The 19,449-nt window shown below is 41.2% G+C and overlaps 2 protein-coding genes and 1 long non-coding RNA gene across 8 annotated transcripts in view; 2 read left to right on the plus strand and 1 right to left on the minus strand.

Moving 5' to 3' along the window:
- LOC122561572 (GTPase KRas) overlaps positions 1-4,402 on the plus strand; it is a 61,238-nt gene extending 56,836 nt beyond the window's left edge. For 4 of the 5 annotated variants that reach the window (XM_043713383.1, XM_043713385.1, XM_043713381.1 and 1 more), the window contains one exon: positions 3,378-4,402. In XM_043713383.1, coding sequence (XP_043569318.1) covers positions 3,378-3,494 — 117 coding nt within the window. In that variant the 3' untranslated portion in view covers positions 3,495-4,402. The remainder of the gene's footprint in view (positions 1-3,377) is intronic. The other variant, XM_043713382.1, reaches the window with a different exon arrangement.
- On the minus strand, positions 1,740-14,988 carry LOC122561576. The gene is made up of 3 exons (XR_006315041.1): positions 14,976-14,988; positions 6,278-6,284; positions 1,740-2,464 (listed from the first exon to the last, which is right to left on the minus strand). It is a non-coding gene; the product is annotated as an uncharacterized LOC122561576 (long non-coding RNA).
- The window catches only part of si:ch211-59o9.10 (uncharacterized protein LOC561841 homolog), a 43,079-nt gene continuing 36,082 nt past the window's right edge, over positions 12,453-19,449 (plus strand). The window contains exons 1-3 of one of the 2 annotated variants that reach the window (XM_043713379.1): positions 12,548-12,635; positions 16,500-16,754; positions 16,872-16,962. In XM_043713379.1, the coding sequence (XP_043569314.1) occupies positions 16,615-16,754; positions 16,872-16,962 (231 nt within the window). In that variant the 5' untranslated portion in view covers positions 12,548-12,635; positions 16,500-16,614. Of the gene's footprint in view, positions 12,636-16,499; positions 16,755-16,871; positions 16,963-19,449 lie in introns of both variants that reach the window. The other variant, XM_043713380.1, reaches the window with a different exon arrangement.

The raw sequence follows: 19,449 nt of genomic DNA on the forward strand, positions 1-19,449 counted from the left end.
CTCAATGGGCCAAATGGCCTGCTTTCGCTTTGTAGGGATTCAATGATCATTGCTACTCTGTCACCTTCATCCTAACCAATTTTCTATAAGAGTCTTCTGGCAACATGCTCTCATTTTGCTAATTGTCTCTTGCATGGAGCCTATTTGATGCCTTCTGGAAGCTCCGATAAATTATATCTGTAAATATTTCCTTTGTCTGCCATGTTAGTTACTGTTAGAAACAGTTCAGTTCGGTTCTTTAAAATTCAACGTTTCCTTTTAACAATCCTTGCTGGCTCATTCCAGTCAATGCATAATTATGCCAATGCTTAGTCTCTTTGGCTCTAATAACAGATTCTGGTACTTTCCCTGCAACTGGCATTGGGCTAATATGCTCTAAATTTCTCACTTGTATCTAATTTCTTCAATTGAGAAGTGACGTTGGCAATTTTCCAAGGAGACTGTTCTCCGAATTGGAAATCCCAAAATTAAAAAATCATGACTAATGCACCAACAATTTCCTTACCTTCTAATAGTATGGAGTCGATTCTATTGGATCACGGGGATTTGTTTATCTTTAATATTAAACATGCTATTACTGACAGTGAATCTAGCTGGTTCATTCCAATGACTTATTTTTAGTTTTTTTTCCTATATTTCAGGTATTTTATACCTGAAGTCCAATTCAAAGTAGCTATTTAGTAAGTTTGCCAATTACAGTATTACCTGTGCATATCATTAATTCAACAGGTTTATTCCGAAGCACTAGCTTTTGGATATACCTGAAGGTACATGATGAAGGAGCAGCGCTGTGAAAGCTAATGCTTCCAAATAAACCTGTTGGACTGTAACCTGGTGTTGTGGTTTTTAACTTTGTCCACCCCAGCCCTACATGGTCTCCTCCACATCACTTATATCATTAATGTGAGAGAAAGTGAGGACTGGAGGTGCTGGAGATCAAAGTCAAAAAATGTGGTGCAGGAAGAGCACAGCAGGTCAGGCAGCATCCGAGGAGCAGGAGAGTCGATGTTTTTGGCGTAAGCCCTTCTTTAGGAATGTGGGGAGAGGGGAAGGGGGCTGAGAGATAAATGGTGGGGGGATGGTAGCTGGGAAGGCGGTAGGTAGATGCAGGTGGGGACTGATAGGTCGGGGGGGGGGGCAAAGGGTGGAGTGGATAGGTGGGAAGGAAGATGGACAGGTAGGACCTGAATGTACGTTTGCTTGCTGAGCCTTCACTGGAGGCTCACTGAAGATGTTACCTAGTATGGTGACAAAACGTCTGAAAACGAATCTTCCAGCTCAGTGAGCAAACATACATCCAGAACCTGAAGCTGAGCTACAAATCTTCTCGAAACTCGCTAAGTACAAGAGGGTGGTGCCAAGTTGGAGGGTTGAATCTGGGATGAGGTCAGTAGGGGACAAGGGAAATGAGGAAACTGGTGAAGTGGACGTTAATACAGTGGGGTTGGAGGGTCTGAAGGTGGAAGATGAGGCGTTCTCCTCCATTCATCGCGTGGCTTGGTTTTGGCAGAGGAGGAGGCCCAGGACTAGCATGTCCTTGGCAGAGTGGGAGGGTGAGTTGAAATAGTCGGCTACAGGATGGTGGGTTGTTTGGTGCGTGTGTCCCAGAGATGTTTCCTGAAACATTCCGCGCGTTGACGTTATCAATCTGCCTAATAGCCTTCACTCTCTTCTGGCAAATTGTTTTGAAAAATAATCTTTAGTGTTCTCCGTTTTCATACTTATTCAAAGGCCCCTGCACCACAACTTACAACTATCTCTGTATCGTTTTGAGTTTTTGTTTTTCTAGTGGCTAGCATCTCTAATGTCATGTAAGTGCTTTCTTTTAACTATATCCATTTCCTGCTAGTTGACCAAGAGATCATTTCATTTCACAAGCTGCTGTCGTCTTGTTTTCTTGAAATGAGAGGAAAATACTGCAGATGCTGGAAATCTGAAATATGAACAGAAAGCCCTCTGGACTTGGGCAGTATTTCTGGAAAGCGAAGCAACAGAGTTAGCTTTGATTTTTGAACAGGTTGTGATGAAAAGTCATTGACCCAAACTGTTAACTCTGTTTCTCTCCATAGGTGTTGCTTGACCTGCTGAGTGTTTCCAGTAGTTTGCTTTTAACGTTGTTCTTGAATTCCGTACTCTGCTGTCTTTTTTTTAAATAAAGTGGAATAGATTAAATATGACATTTGTAACACAACAGTATGAATACCATCATGAAAAGGCCAATAATGAAGATTATTGCTGAGCTACTGCCTGGGTCCTTGCTCATTTTCTTTTTGATCTGTCCATCCCGTTAGTTTATTCTAATAATGATATTGTGCATTGTAGTGAAAGCCCTACAAAACTTGGACAGCAGGAGTATCTCCTGCAGAGTTGGGCTGTTGTGCATTTTAACTCTCCCAAGCAGATGTGTGTTTGGGCCTTTTCCCATCATTGACTATGTTACCATGCAGACGGAGAGGGCACCCTCCTGTTTCACCAGCCGTATCCTGATTGGCTTTGAGAGGTGATACCACAGCTTGGAGAACACTGGTTAGCAGCTGCTTATAAGAAGAAAAACCCAAAAGATTGGACAGAAATTTTCTTTTGGCAGGGATTGGAAGGTTCTTGAAACTTGAAGCGGGGGGAGGGATTGTGCTGGCTCCACTAGGGAGTCACGGCCTTTCCTGCCATTTGACACTCCAGTTGATAAATGGTTGCTCAGTCTTTGGCAGAAACTCGACATCTTCATCCTGTCTGCACAGACAGGACAGTTCCCCTCCAAGTCACTCACCATCCTGACTTGGAAGTGTGTCTGCATTCCTTCAGTATCATTGGCACTTCCTCCTAATGGCATTGTGGGTCTGCTTACACCACATGAACTGCAGCAGTTTATGAAGTTCATCATCTTTTGAAGGGTAGCTAGGCATGGGCTATAAATGCAGCCAGTGATGCACAAGTCCCTTGAGTAAATATTAAAAAGGAATAGCAGTTAAAAATGCTGATGGATTCCCGTGCTAGATATTAAACCGTCAGAGAGTCCCTCTGAATCTAATCTCCTTCCTCACCTCAATTGGAAGGCCTTGATATTTCAAAGTCTCTTGCACATTGTGTGATTTCTACTTAAAAGCTTCGTATTGGTGTGCAATAGTTTACACATGCTTCAGTACCTCTAGGAGACAGATAAAGCAATTTGTGTTGTCTAGGTGGCTGGCGGCATTTGACACTCCTCTGCCTCTGTGTAAGATGGGTTGGCAGTCGGAGGGAGGAACTGTGGAGACAAGCAGCTATTTGTGAAAGTGCCACATATCTTTGAGATTAAAAGCACAAACCCAACTGCCTATGCACTTGCAGGTGGTGCATATGGAGAGAAAATAATGATGTATTTTTTTTTAATTTTGCAGGGGGTTGACGATGCTTTCTACACACTAGTCCGTGAAATTCGAAAACACAAAGAGAAAATGAGTAAAGGTGAAAAAAAGAAGAAAAACAAAACTAAGAAGAAGTGTTTAATTATGTGAATAGGTTTTAATGCTTAGCTGGATAAGTGATATCTGATTATTTTTTGTATTTTTTTGTACATTACAGTAAATTATTAGGCTTTCTTTTTATTGTCCTTTTATCAAATTCAGTTTAACAGAACTGACAGCTGTTGGGTCATGGCCTGATTTTTAAAAAAATGCTTAATTTCTTTCCAATGCCAGTATTCTGAGTGTCTGTCATTGTTTTGTTAAATAGCATAACTGTCGGTCTGAAAACAAATCGGTTACTCCTCCAGGACTTTTGCGCATGTAACTATGCTTTTCTAAATAAATTTTGTCCTTATTTATCATGCTGAAAATATATAAATGAAAAAGTATATATTTCCTCTTGAGTGCCAATAGCCTGCTAGGTTCCACCTGTCATGAATGGTTTACCTGGGATATATTTTAATATCTTTGTATGGTTGTAAAACTTAAAAGGTGCACATTTTATACATTGTGCTTTGTTTGTCAATGATTTAATTTCTCTGAATTCTTTTAATTGTGCTGACTTGAGAATGTTCATTAATGTTCTACAGAATTGACAAGTGGCCAGTGTCAGACTTTGTAATGTTTATACTGTAGAAAGTTTGTCTGATATTTGTTGTAATGGCTTTAATGACAAAAAATGTACTTTTTAGTGATTAAAAAATAAAGCAATCCAACCTTGTTCTGACATTTTTAAAGATGAGCTCTGGCTGTGTGTACTTAGATCCATGGCATTATTGACCTACATCTGACTATAAAGGTGCTTTGTTCTTCATCTGACAGAACTGTTACTATTGTTATGAAGGATTGGTGATGCAGGATGTCATAACTCTGCAGCTGAAGATCGTACTGTGACTATTCTTATTTGTAAATTCAAAGAAAAGTTTGGGAACAGAAATAAAGTCACTATTATTGCAGTGTCTTTCAAAATCTCAATGGATAAGCTTTACAGCACACTACATTTCGAAGCAGTCGCTGGTCACCACATTTCCCACCTAACAATTTCCCACCTAAAGCACTGCAAACAGCAATGTAACAGATCAGATCAATTGAGAGAAAATGTGCCTGCTCTCTTTTTGTGTGATTGCGTCATCTGAAAGATGTAACATGCTATTTGGAAAATATGCTCAAATTATAGCATTGGGTGTCATGTTTTGAGCAGGGAATGCAATTCTGGCCAAAATGCATGTTTTAACATTTGTATACTGTGTAACCAGCAAATATGTGTGTAAATTTGTAATGCTAATCAGTATTTGTCTAGTTGCTTGTCAGTAAAAAGGTTATTTCATACTTAATCTGCATTTTAGAAATCTTTTTTCCATTGTAGATTTATTTCTGTTCCAAATCAGTAGTTGTCCCTTCTCATAGTTTGAGTGTAGGTTTTTATTGTTTAGTGTGGTGAAAAAGAAACTTGTCAAAAATACCTAGCTAGATTACAGAACATTTGTTATTTGAAAGCTCAGTCAAGTTTGGGGATTTGTGTTGTGTTATTTTCTTGTACTTGTGTCTTGGTTTTCAATTTGGCATTTTGCTCTGTTGCTCTGGTGAAGGCAGAATTATTAAATAATTTTTAAGGCCGAGGTAGATGGATTCCCCTAAAAAAAAAAGGAAGATTATCAAGGATCAATGGGATTGAGGCATAAAAATCAGCCATAACCTTATTGAATGGTATGGGTAATTGGTCGACTTCTCAATTTGTGTTTTGCACTCTTCATTCTCTAAGGCATGGCAGATAAATGAACCATTCCTAGCACTGGTTTTAAAGTAAGCAAATGGTACATTGGGTTATTTTAGTTACTAATATCCTGCAGATATTAATCTCTTGAGATTTGAGTGGCATTGCCATCATTGAATAACTCCATCAAAATCCTTTGTGGGGGGGGTACCATGCACGTGAAAATGAACTGGGCCAGCGATATAAATACAAGAGTCAGTTAGAGACTGGGAATTCTGAGGTTAATAACTGGCCTCTTGACTCTAAAGTCTGCCATCCTCTCTGGTACACAGGTCAGTACTTAGAAATACTCTGAGTTGCCTGGCTGAGTGAATACACAACAACATTTGAAGATCAACACCATCCAGGACAAAGCAGCTTTCTTGGCATCCTCTTTCTTCTCCTCCCCCCCCACCACCACCTTAAACAGTCCTTCCCTCCCTCATACACCATGACTGTGTGTACCATCTACAAGACACACAACCTCAATGCTCCTTCAACAAACCATGACCTCTACCATACACCATCTTGACTTGAATCGACATTGTGAAGTCACTGTGCAGTCATTGGATCAAAGTCCTGGCATTCCCTTTCGACCATTATGGTTGGTTTATCTTCATGAGATGGATTGTAGTGAAATTTGGTCGAGGAAACAAGTGGCCTTTCCACTGGTGTCCACATCATGGAAAATTATTTTTAAAAATCCTTTACTCTCTAAGGTTCTTGAAATGGTTTTCTCCTCATCAATCTATTTCCATCTTTACTAAAACTCCATCTTTGAACTGCTTCAATCTGACTTTCACCCTCCTCACAGCCCTTGGGTGGGCTTTGCAAAATCCTGACCAATGTTCTGTGGCTAACTTTACTTCCTCTCATCCTCTTGGACATGACTGTGATATTTTGGCGTGGTTAATCATTTTATTCTCTGTTTTTCTGGGACTGGACCTGCATTGTTCCAAATTTTAAACACCGTAACACCGCCTTTTTTGGCGTTGACACTACCCCAAGTTCTTGGTTATCTCCTTTTCCTGATCTATCTACTATTTTGGTAATGTCACCTGCAGGTTTGATGTTATTCAACTGTATTTCTCCACCTATACACTCTCCCTTTCTGTGTCTGATGTTTCAAAGAGTATGTTTATGCAGTTCACATGCATGTCTTCTCCACTGCCTTCTTCCTTGTTCTCAGCCTGTGTGGGCACTTTATCCCACTGCCCTATTTAGAATGATGCGCCTATCTGATACTCCCTTATTGCACCAAACTACTTAGTAACTCAGCAGTGCACACTTTTCTTTACAATGTCCTTGAGTACAAATATTTCTCAAGTATTATGCATGAGCATAATAATAAATAGGCAATTGATTTAGAGTTTTCACACAAAAATGAATAGTTAGATTCCCAGAACATCAATAGCAATTTCACAATAATGTTAAAACGTCACTAAAGCAACAAGTGGGATTAAAATAATATGAGATTATGTAATGTCCTGTTATGCTCCACACCATTAGAATTAAGCTGATATTGCAAACTTTCTGGGTGTAGTAGTGCCTTCAACACTTCAATGTATTAGTGCTGAAAAATAGCACTGGGCAGAAAAGTTGCAAATTGTATTCAACCTAGAAAAATATGAAGCAATGTATTTTGGGAAGATTGACAAGGCAAGGCCAGGGGGCTGACCACTGTTGGAGGGTGTGGTGATACCGCCAAGGTAAAGGAGGGAAGTGAAGATGTGACTGGCAAAGCAGCATTTGCATTTTGTCAATCTTCTACCACCCTACGTGTTTTAGGAAGATCGCAAAATTATGGACAGTACTGCTACAATTTCTGCTCACTTCAGTTTCCATGGATGCATCTCATCTGGTCCTTGTGCCTCATCAACCTTAAGTGCAAACAACAAATCTAAAACCTCACCTTTGTTACTTTTATTTTCACAAATGTCTGGACTACCTTCTCTTCCACCATAACTTGTACAGCAATTTCATTGGTAAAGGCAGGAGGAAACACTGTCACAGCCAGGCAGCAATAGCTAGAGGATGGGTGACAGGAGACACAGCACCTAGAGAAGACGGCAGGAGGAAACACTAAGGCAGGCAGGCAGTCAGCAGTAGTTAGAGGAGTATATGAGAGGAAATGCTGAGGCAATCAGGAGTGCCTAGAAGAGTATCTAAGAGGAGACACTGATATAGGCAGCCAGCAGCACCCAGAGGAGAGGGCAGGAGGAAACACTATGACTGTTGGTCATCAGTACCTAGAGGAGCAGCGGAGCGGAGAGGAGACACTGAGACAGGCAGACAGCAGCACCAGTGGGGAGGGCAGGAGGAAACACAGAGGCGGGCAGACAGCAGTACCTAGAGGAATGGGTGAGAGGAAACCATGAGATAGGTAGTCATAGAGATATACTGCATGGAAACAGACTCTTCAGTCCAACTCATCCATGCCAACCAGATATCCTCAGTAAATCTAGACAAATTTGCCAGCATCTTGCCCATATCCCTCTAAACCTTTCCTATTCATACACCCATCCAGACACCTTTTAAATGTAATTGTACCAGCCTCCACCACTTCCCCTGGCAGCTCATTCCATACACGCACAATGCTCTGTATTAAATGGTTGCCCCTTAGGTCCCTTTTAAATCTTTTCCCTCTCACCTTAAATGTAGGCCATCTAGTTTTGGACTCCCCTACCTGAGGAAAACACCTTGGCCATTCACCCTATCCATGATTTTATAAACCCATATAGCGTCAGCCTTATTCAGCCTCTCCCTATAGCTTAAACCCTGCAATCCTGGCAACATCCTTGTATAGTAAATCTTTTCTGACCCCTTTCAAATTTCAAGTCGTGAGCATTTAGAGCAGTAGACAAGAAGAGGAATCCAAGACAAATGTCACCAACATCCAGACAAATGGCCAAAATGAGGACCACATGACAGGTGGAGAAGTAGAGAAAAGGATACTGAGACAGGCAGAAAGCAGGATCTAGAGCAGTGGGTGAGACAATGGCACCCAAACAGGCAATCAGATACAGAACAAAACTCGATGTGCTGACTGGTGAGAAGTTTTACTTTTTATTCTTTAGTTTAAAGTAAATATTCGGAAAATAGGATGAAGTCTGGGGCATTCCAGATTATCAGATCAACCATGCTGTCATTCGATGAGACAGAATAGACTCGACAGGCTGAATGGCTTATTTTTGCTTAAGTTTTTAAATTCAATTAATAAATCTGAAAATGATAGCCTCATTAATTATAACCAGGAAAATGCTATTGATTGCTGTAAAAATCCATCTGGTTCACTAATGCTCTTTAGGGAAGAATATTTGCTGTATATGTGACTCCAGATCCACAGTATGATCTGGTTGACTCTTAATTGTCCTCTGAGATGACCTAGGAAACCATTCCAGAGAATGGCGGGGCAATAAATGCTGGACTTGGCAACGATAACCACATCTTATGTAAGAATAAAAAGAATGTGATGAAATCAGCAAAAATATGGTCAACAGAATTGGCAACCCTAGTTGCTATTGCCCCTGAAGCAATGGCCTTTAGGATCAGTGACAGATAACTGGTGTAATGAGTGACCAATCATACCAGTGAGAATGACTAATGAGATGGATGACCATTGGGGTAGGTGATCAGTGGGGTGGGCAATGGAATGAATATGCATAGAGCTGAGTGACTGGTGTGACCAATGCTCAACACATTGAGTGACTGATGAGATGGATGACCACTTAGATGATTGACCAGTAGGATGGGTGAATACTCTGAATGATCAGTAGAATTGTTGACCAATGGACAGAGTAATAGAAACATAGAAGATAGATGGTCATTTGGCCCTTCGGGCCTGCTCAGCCATTCATCATAATCATTGCTGATTGTCCAACTCAATAGCCTAATCTGCTTTCTCCTCATAACCTTTGATCCCATTCACCCCAAGTGCTATATCTAGCCGCCTCTTGAATACATTCAATGTTTTGGCATCTTGAGTACTTCCTGTGGTAATGAATTAGCACTCTGTGGGTGAAGAAGTGTCTCCTCATCTCCTTTCTAAATGATCCACCCCGAATCCTCAGACTGGGACCTCTGGTTTTGGATACACCCAGTATCAGGAACATCCTCCCTGTGTCTACACTGTCTCGTCCTGTTAGAATTTTATAAGTCTCTGAGATTCCCCCCGCCCCCCTTACTTGTCTGAACTCCAGCAAAAACAATCCTAGTCAATCTCACCTTATACTTCAGCCCCACCATCCCGGAATCAGCCTTTCACTGCACTCCCTTTACAGCAAGAGCATTCTTCCTCAGAAAAGGAGACCAAAGCTGCACACAATACTTTAGATATGGCCTCACCAAGGCCCTGTATGCCGGCAACAGTGTATTCCCTGCTCCTGTACTCAAAACCTCTCGCAGTGAAGGCCAACATACCATCTGCCTTTTATACTGCCAGCGACTGGTGCAGAACGACACTGAGGTCCCGCTGCACACGTCTCTCTCCCAATTTACAGCCATTCAGGTAGTAATCTGCCTTCTTGTTTTTGCTTCCAAAATTAATAACCTCGCATTTATCCAAACAGAAATTACTGGTTAAACTCAGCAGGTCTGGCAAACATCGGTGGACAGAAAGCAGAGTTCACATTTCAGGTCCAGCGATCCTTCTGGTGGTGGATGGAGGTACTTGCACTTCACTCAATCTCATAATATGGTCTCCTCTACATTGGAGAGACTGGGTGACCGCTTTGTAGAACACCTACGTTTTATCAGCAAAAAAGACTTCGAGTTTCCAACTGCCTGCCACTTCATCACACTAGGTAAAAACAATGACTGCAGATGCTGGAAACCAGATTCTGGATTAGTGGTGCTGGAAGAGCACAGCAGTTCAGGCAGCATCCGAGGAGCAGTACCCTGTTCCACACACTACCCTGTTCCCTGGCCAACATCTCTGTCTCAGGCTTGCTGCAGTCCTCCAGCTGAACCTTAACCCCCTCCTTTGTCTATTTAGAGATAAGTATTCCCCCCTTACCCGTTTCAGTCAATCGGAGGTTTCCTTTCAAACGGACCGCATCGGTCACCAACCGTCAGCCACGTCTCCCGTACGTGATGATGTAATCAAACCGTCGACCAATGGGAAGCTGGAATAACAGCAGCTCATTTTCTGCTTGGGAACTCTTTCTTTGTTTCAAAAATATACTTTTATTTGTAAAAATAAAATTTGTACACAAATGTATGAATATACATATTCTATATAATCTCAAAACGTATACAGATATAGTCACAAATGCAGTTTGGTTCTGTATTATAACAAGAAAACAAACAAATATTGGAGTTTGATTCTATCCAAATAAACCAAAAACATATCTTACACATACAAGACCTTCTGGACTCAATCTTGAATCCAACAATTTTAGGGCCTGAGCACCTTCTTCCATGTGCTTACCCCAAACCCCACACACCAGGCCTTGTCTTCACACAGGCTGCTACCGCACACAACCCATCGTAAGTTGAAAATCACACAATACCAGGTTATAGTCCAACAAGTTTATTTGGAAGTACACGTTTTTGTAGCGCAGGTCCTTCGTCAGGTAGCTAGCAGGGCAGAATCATAGGACACAGAATTTATACTAAAAGATCAAAGTGTCATACAACTGATGCAATGTATTGAACAAACCTAGATTACTATTAAGTCTTTTAATCACTTAGAATGGGTTGCTGGTTTCGATTGATTAATATGTAAATCCCAGAACTTCTTTCAAGTTATTTCGAGATATCTTAAGTTTTTATAAACAAAAGGTGACAGCTCAAACAATGCATGAAAGGTGAGGTTAGTGTCCGTGTGTATTCCAACCTTGAGTCAGTCTGGTTCTATACCCAAAGTAGGAATTTATAAAGTTTCACATAGACTGACTACTTATAGACTGTGTGCCTTTTGAACAAAACGTAATGTATCTGCAAACACAAATCTGCAAATGCAAATTCACCCCATAGCCTTATACGTGTGTGCGCGTGCATGTGAAGGAGAGTGTGTGTGTGTTTGAGAGTGTGTGTGTGCTTGACAGAATGTGTGCGCGAGTGTAACGGAGTACATGTGTGAGGCTGTGCGTGAGATTGTGGGGTGTGTCTGAAAGAGAGTGTGTGTATGAGAGAGGGTTTGTGTGAGTGCGATCGTGTGTAAGAGTGTGTGCGTGTGTGTGTGTGTAAAGTGTAGTGGGGTAACCTGTACTGTGACATGTCCCCAAGATCCCGGTTGAGGCTGTCCTCATGGGTACCCAACTTGGCTATCAACCACTGCTCGGCCACTCTGTGCTGTTGCGTATCCCGAAGTCTGCCTTGGAGGGTGGTCACCCAAAGATCTGAGGCTGAATGTCCTTGAGCGCTGAAGTGTCCCCTGACTGGGAGGAAGGGCAGCACTGGCAAAGCTAGTGCTCCCAAATATGTAAACCTGTTGGACTACAATCTGGTCTTATGTGATTATTTTTAACTTTGTCTACTCCAACACCAGCACCTCCCCATCATTGTAAGTTGCTAATGGGAACCTTTTTTTTTAAGCATATTGAAAATTTATTTTTAAAAATCACCAGTGGCTAAAACAGGCATTACAAGTTGTTTAATACTCTCCATTGCAAAAATAGTCCAAATATACAAAGAAATAGTTGGAGAAAAAGCCGCAGCAAAGCAGCAAATTTCAGAATATTTATTTCGGTAATTAACTGCTGGGACTTTATTTTGTCCATAGATTTCAGATGGGGAGGTGTATTGGGTTTAACTGTAGAAAACGTCCAACTGCTCAGTTTCTTTTATGGTCACTGTCTCTGTAATTGTATCTTCCCTTGTTAAGGTTGACTTTGTCATGTTCAAATCTCCACTCTTTATGCTTCATGCTGTCACAATGTGAATCCCGCTCTTCTCTCTTACTGCGATTGTATTTCTTGTACTTATCACGATCATCATTCTTACTGTCAATCCTGTCTTCTTTTCGCATTTTCTCTTGTCCACTGTGCCTTTCCTCATCATATCTCAACTCTCTCCCATCACCATGTGTGTGTCTTATGTCTCTCTCTGACCTTTCATTGCCAGATCCTCTACCATTTTGATCATCGTTTCGCTTTTCTTCTCTCTCGGAGTGCTAATGGGAACCATTATTGGTGGTCATTGATTCTCTATTGGCTCTCCCAGGCCGACCTTTAACCCCCCCCCCTCCTCCTTTGTCAGTTTAGAGATAAATTTTCCGCCCTTACCCGTTCCAGCCAATCAGAGGTGTCCTTTCAAACGGGACCGCGTCGGTCACCAACCGTCAGCCACGTCCCTCGTACGTGATGATGCAATCAAACCGTTGACCAATGGGAAGCTTGGACGGCGGTGACGCTAGAGGCGGCCTGAAAGGTGAAAGTGCGCCGGCGGCAGGCCGTGTGTCGCTGAGTCTGCGCAGTGGAAGTAGGGGTGCGCGCGAGGTAAGTGGGGCCTGGGCTCCGGGTGAGGCCTGTCCCTCCAACGCCCCGGCTCTTGAGGCCAGTATCCCCTCCGCTAATGCCGTAATTAGTACGGCACAGGGTTCTGGGGTGGGCTTGGGCTGGACCGTGTTACTTCGTTGCAGTAACTGTTTAATCCCAGGTCAGTCCATGTTGGATTGCAGTGTGATCCCTGTCAGGCTGAAGACCTCTGGGAAGAAGCTGCTGCGAGCTGGTCAACTTTTAAACTTGTTTAGCAGGTTCCAGCTGTTGATCTTAAGTACTTTCTTAGTTATAAAATTGAGATGCTGGAGGTCTGAAGCGAAAACCAGCTACAGACTGCACTCCGCCGTCTGGCAGCAGCTGTAGAAAGAGAAAGAAAGTTATCGTTCTGAGCCTCCTATGACTCGTGTTTGCAATGCAGTTTCAGCTCTTAATTTGGGAAAATATGTACTTCTGTCTTGGATAAGGATTTCCTGCACTGCTTTGTGTTGATTGACCTGTTAATCTGCTTGTTTAAGAACAGTCTGTAATGGCTTAAAGTGCACGTAGACTCGGCCTTACAAACTATACAATGATTAGATTAGATTACTTAGTGTGGAAACAGGCCCTTTGGCCCAACAAGTCCACACCGACCCACCGAAGCGCAACCCACCCAGACCCCTAACATGTACCCCTTACCTAACACTATGGGCAATTTAACATGGCCAATTCACCTGACCCGCACATCTTTGGACTGTGGGAGGAAACCGGAGCACCCGGAGGAAACCCACGCAGACACGGGGAGAACGTGCAAACTCCACACAGTCAGTCGCCTGAGGTGGGAATTGAACCCGGGTCTCTGGCGGTGTGAGGCAGCAGTGCTAGCCACTGTGCTGCCCATAAATGGGTTCACTGAAAATATATTTTTTTGGCTTATGACAGTGTATAATTTTGTGAATGATGAAAAAGTGTGTACAGTGCACACTGACCCAACTAGTTTTTGGTGGGTGCTTGTGCTCCTGGGTGTGTCAGTCTTTCAACATTTTTTTTTCTCTTTCTTTCCTTCATTTGTACTTGTCTGCTTTGCTTCTGGAAACATCTAACATGTTTGACCTGTTTCCTGTTGTCCAGTTGGCAACAAAATCTCTGACCTTATTTGACTTAAAATTACTGTTGTAGTTATAGTTTTTAAGTGCAGTAAATAGTGGACATTCTTGTGACATTGATCCTCCCTCTCTGTCATTGGTAACTTTAGTTACCTTTTGGTCACTTCTTAAAGCTTAAGAATAATACTGACCTGGTCTGGCACCATCCTTGTAATGTCAAAGTGAAAGGGTTTCTGTTCTGGGTTGGTGAAGTAATAGAGGTGGTCAGGAAGTGGGCTGCTGGTTGGGAGAGGGGTTTGCCAGGGGTGGTGGAAGGTCTGGGGTAGGGTGCTGGAAAGGGGTAGTAAATCAGACAGCTTACCATTAGTTGGCATAGGGATGTATGTAGTAGGTAAAGGAGATGTTCACTGTCAGTTGTCACACTCCTATCTAGCATGATTCGGAGATGCCGGTGTTGGACTGGGGTGTACAAAGTTTAAAAATCACAACACCAGGTTATAGGCCAACAGGTTTAATTGGAAGCACACTAGCTTTTGGAGCAACGCTCCTTCATCAGGTGATTGTGACAATCACCTGATGAAGGAGCGTTGCTCTGAAAGCTAGTGTGCTTCCAATTAAACCTGTTGGCCTATAACCTGGTGTTGTGATTTTTAACTTCCTATCTAGCAGGTAGTGATTGGTTTAGGGTGTTGTCATTAGAATGCCAGATTGACAGATGCTGTCTTTTTTAAATGGGAAAAAAAAGTATAAATTTGTTTTTTTTTAAATCTGGTATCAGGATCTTGTTACTCATTTATGTAGGTATGCCAACAAGTAGTTTTTCTCCAACAGGATACTGCTGGCAAACCAAAAGGTTTCTTGCAAATCTCACATGAATATCATGATGGGAACTGGTGTGAAGTCATGTCCATAGGCCATGTGTCCCAATTATTGGCTGAGTGCATCAAGTTACATGTCCTGCTGACCATTTAGGCAGCATGCTGATTGTGCTTAATCATGTGCTGGTAAACATTGAATGGTAGATGTGTTTTTTTGCTATTGAAAATCACAAACGATCCAACCTGTACTTAGAATTACATTGGAAAACAATTCATGTGCGTCAGTTGGTCATGCAGTATTCCTGAAGAAGGGCTTATGCCCGAAACGTCGATTCTCCTGTTCCCTGGATGCTGCCTGACCTGCTGTGCTTTTCCAGCAACACATTTTCAGCTCATGCAGTACTTATGTGTGCTAGAAGATAGATATCTAAGTACACAAGATCCTGTTTCTCAAGTAAAAGGGACTTCTCATCTTTTATGTGAAAGAATTAGATCATGGAGACTACTGATTGCCATAGAAATGCAGTGGCAACACCCTGATCAGTCAGTCTGCCTGCCTATACTTAAATCCAAGGTTGACAGTTATCTGTTCTTGCTGTGTTTGCATGTCACTGATAGCCTAACTCATTTCAGCCATTTCTCATGTTGTCTAAATTGGTGTACCTTTCTTTTGTTTCTTTCATCCTAGTCCTGATGAATGTAAGACAAAAGGCTTTGATTTTTGTTTCCTTTTAGCCATGTTGAAACTAACTACATATTAATTGAATCTCATGACAAATTTGACCTTTGTTTCTAAAAGCTTGGAATGCCTTTCTGTAAATAGGATTAGTCGATTTGGATGAAGATTGTGTATGGAATGAGCTGCTAGAGGAAGTGGTGGAGGCTGGTGCAATTATGGCATTTTAAAAGGTATCTGGATGGGTACCTGAATAGGAAGGGTTTGGAGGGATATGGGGCAGCTGTTGGTAAATGGGATTAGATTGATTTAGGATATTTGGTTGGTGTGGACAAGTTGGACCAAAGGACTTGTTTAACACTTCAGCAAACATTAGAATTAATTAGTTAATTGGAGAATTAATTAAAATCTATTTATATTAGAATTCTAACAGTTGCCATAGTCCTACCAGACCTTAGGACTGCACAATTAGAGATGACCGGTACTTTGGGCAAGGGTTAAGCTAGGGAGTTCTAATGGTAACCTCACCTGGTGCAGGAATTGAACCTGTGCTATTGGCATCACTCTGGATTGCTAACCAGCCATCCAGTCGACTGAGCAAAACCGAACTACTAAATTCCAATAAATGTGGTATGCAGGATACTTTTACTGGAATTGGATATGGTATGCTTAGTAGCTGTACTTGTTCTGATAGCTCCTTTTTTTGAAATAGTATAGTCAGGTGTTTGTTCATCTCTTTAAAAATTGCCCTGTAGTAGTAACTCACTGGATCATTTCTGAAAGGATGTTGTGGAACCAGAGACTTTTACAACTAGCCTTCAATTTCAGATTTTATCTGAATTTAAATTCCACCAGCTGCTGTGGCCTAGGCCTCTCCGTTGTTAAAGCAGGGGCATTTCCATTGTGTCACCATCAATGTTTTTCATGCTGCAGTGTTGAGGAATGTGGAAATCGCAGAATGTTTCTATTTAAGAGCCTGTCTGAATCCAGATACTGGATTCAATCTGGTTTGTATGCTATAGCCTTGAGGTTTCCTAGAAGTTGTGGTAATGCTCCACTTGGCCATGGGCCCTCACTGGATGACTTCAGATACAGAGCATTTCTTAATGTGGGAGTGTCCTAAAATAAATTAGCAGTCCTGGGCATTTAACTCCATGGTCTCAGATTGTTATCTAAAAACCTATACCTTTTAGACAAGATTTTGTTTATTAATAATGGTGAATGTCAGAATATGTAGATAAGTTTGCAGCCGGATTGTGATAACGTTCATTTTGTTTTAATGCAGATCCTGAGGATTGCATTGGAATCAGTTTACTGTTAGTTATTAAAATCACTTGAGCTCCAACTTGACTGGATTGCCTTAGGTTTTTAACACTTTTCCTTAAAATAAGAAAGACACCATGGATCAGAGTTTGGATGGACTGCAAGAAAATGGATCTTGTGAGGAAACAAAATGTCTCAACCCTGATTCCTTGAACAAAGGATTCTTATTTGAAATGGATTCTGATGCTTCAGAATTTGAAGTTCCTGAGACACCCAGGTACACTGGCCAGGTCTTAAAATATTATTTTCAATAATTTTAATGTAATTCATATCTATACACTTTTCATAATTTTTTTTGTATATCTCTCACTTTCCCCCTTTTTTTTGTTTTAAGCCCTGTTTTTTCCAAGAAGAACAGTAAACCATATCGTGTGGAGACCGCAGTCCAGGATAGAATTACTAATGAAGGGCGAAAACCTATATCTGTGAGTTGGCCTTTGACCTTGTACCAGCAAATTTGACTCTGCTTCCTACTGAAGTTAGGACAAGCAGTTTGATTCTTTTAAACTAGTTACTTTCGTTGCAGTTTTATCCTAGTGTTTCATTGAGGAATATTGAGATGCAGGAGCCCTTCAAACAGAAGAGAAGCAAGGGCAGAGAGTAAATTTTGATGTTGACCAGGGGTGAGCGGTCTTTTCTGTTTGGTTTGTCACAACAAGGTTCAAGTTATCTTCTGCGAGGCTATAATTCTCCTCCATTTATAACTTCATTTATTGTAAATGATAAACAGCCAATCATTTGTTTTCTTTTTGTAGAACAAATCTATTGTCTGGTCACAAAATTGCAATACAAAGCATAAGTCTTGTATTGAAGTATGCCCAAATTGTTGCACAGAGGTGTGAAGTTTTAACATGAGACTGTTGTTGGTTAGTTGGTTTCTTGGATGCTATCAACTGGAATGAATGTTGCAGTTATATCTTTTCAGTTTTCTGCTTTTCAATCCAGCTGGGCACTTCTACTCTAGAGACAAACCTTGACCTGTTATCTTGGAGCAATAGTATCAAATAACCACTTGCCTTCCTAATTGCTTGCTGTTCCTCTGTTAATGTTTTGTACGCAAGCAGCAGAAACTGTTCTGAACTTCAGTGCTCTCTCAATTTGAAGTTTTTTCTAATCTGGCTGAAACCTCTGTTATACTCTCTACTACTTATCTGGTTCCCCGTCCCCTTGTGACATCTTGCACAATTTTCTTGCTGCTTACTTTCCTACTTAACTGTTCTAAGTTCAATTTGTTAACATGGGGCCCAAGTTCAATACTTTTAGTAGCTATTAGTTCAACCCTGCGGACCCTGAAAATGATCCATTTAGTTAACTTGCATAAATCAATAGAAATATTCCTCTATCCTTGCCAATATGTTGTGAATTTTCTGTATTAATCTCTAAGTTAAATTCCTTAAATCTAAATATACTATATTTTCCTTCTGTACCTGCTAACGAATACTTTGACAAACTTATTTCTTTCGATTGTATTGAATAGTAAAATATTTACGACTAAGACTTATTTACTCAAGTTAATAGACCTTCATTCCCTTGGAGCAGCTTTTAATTTCTCTTTCCCTGATACTCTATTTGAAATATTCCAACTCTAACTTTTGTATTTTGAAGCTTCCGAATGCAAGGTAATTGCTCACTGCAGTTTTAAACTTCCTGGGCATTTACCCAGGAAGCCTCAGGGTTTCTGAGGGTCTTGACAAACATAGTCAGAGACCTGCCATACACTGGACTATCTGGAACAAGATGATCTGAGCTGTTGTGTATATCCTTCAATTTTCTTTAAGTACGCTCATCCTTGTACTGTTTCCCAGAGGAATTTTACCATAAAATTGCTAATTGACCCTGTGTCTAAAATGCTATCAGATCTGAAATAGCCTGTTCTGTATAGTTGGGCTTTCGTCACTCAATGGCTCAAACCATGGAGAAGCTTAGTGTCATTGTGGAAACTGCCCATCCTCTGATCTGATCTTGTCTCCTTTTATTTGTGTGGCTGGTTCAGTTAAGGTTCTGTACCTAACACTTCACTTCAAGAAATGAAAATGGTTGAAGGAAGTGAGCTGAAATTGGAATAATTGAATCTGGTAACTTGCTATAATTTTAAATTTTAATCCATAGAGAAGAGTTTGGTGTGATATATAGTAGTTTGTTGAGATGAAATTAATTGTGCTGTGGTTGGAATTAAAAATCTAGCTATTTAAAAATGTACATATCTTGAGGTGCCAGTTAGCTGCATTATTAAAGATTCTTTAAAGATTAGCTTAACAATTAATGGACAAAAAGATTGCAAGGTGAACAATGGATAGGGGTAAAAGCCATGATTTAACTCCACTATTCATAAAGATTCTCTGTTCGTGTATTTTTTTCTCTTCCTGTCACAATCTTCCCACTTGAAGTGACTTTGCACTATATTTCTGGCAGAGACTAGAAAGAAAGTGGATTGAATAGCCTTTGTCCCTTTAAAAACTGAACAAAAAACAACAGAACTTTTGGCCCAAGAACAGGCCCTTTGGCCGTCCCAAGCCTGAGCTGATCCAAATCCACTGTCTAAACCTATCGCCCAGTTCTTGAGCATCTGTATCCCTCTGCTCCCCATCTATCCGTGTATCTGTCCAGACACACCTGAAGTGAATCTACTGTCTGCCTCTACTACCTCTGGCAACACGTTCCAGGCACCTACTGCCCTCTAACAGTGGTTCAGTGGTTAGCACTAGTGGTTAGCTGACTGTGTGCAAATTCCACACAGACCTTCTCCCTGTGTCTGCATGGGTTTCCTCTGGGTGCTCCAGTTTCTTCCCACAATTTAGAACATAGAACATAAAACATAGAACATGCTCTTCGGCCCACGATGTTGTGCCGAACATTTGTCCTAGCTTAAACACCCATCCATGTACCTATCCAATTGCCGCTTTAAGGTCACC

The sequence above is a fragment of the Chiloscyllium plagiosum genome, chromosome 23 (genome assembly GCF_004010195.1).
Source record: "Chiloscyllium plagiosum isolate BGI_BamShark_2017 chromosome 23, ASM401019v2, whole genome shotgun sequence".
In the NCBI taxonomy this organism is placed as follows: domain Eukaryota; kingdom Metazoa; phylum Chordata; class Chondrichthyes; order Orectolobiformes; family Hemiscylliidae; genus Chiloscyllium; species Chiloscyllium plagiosum.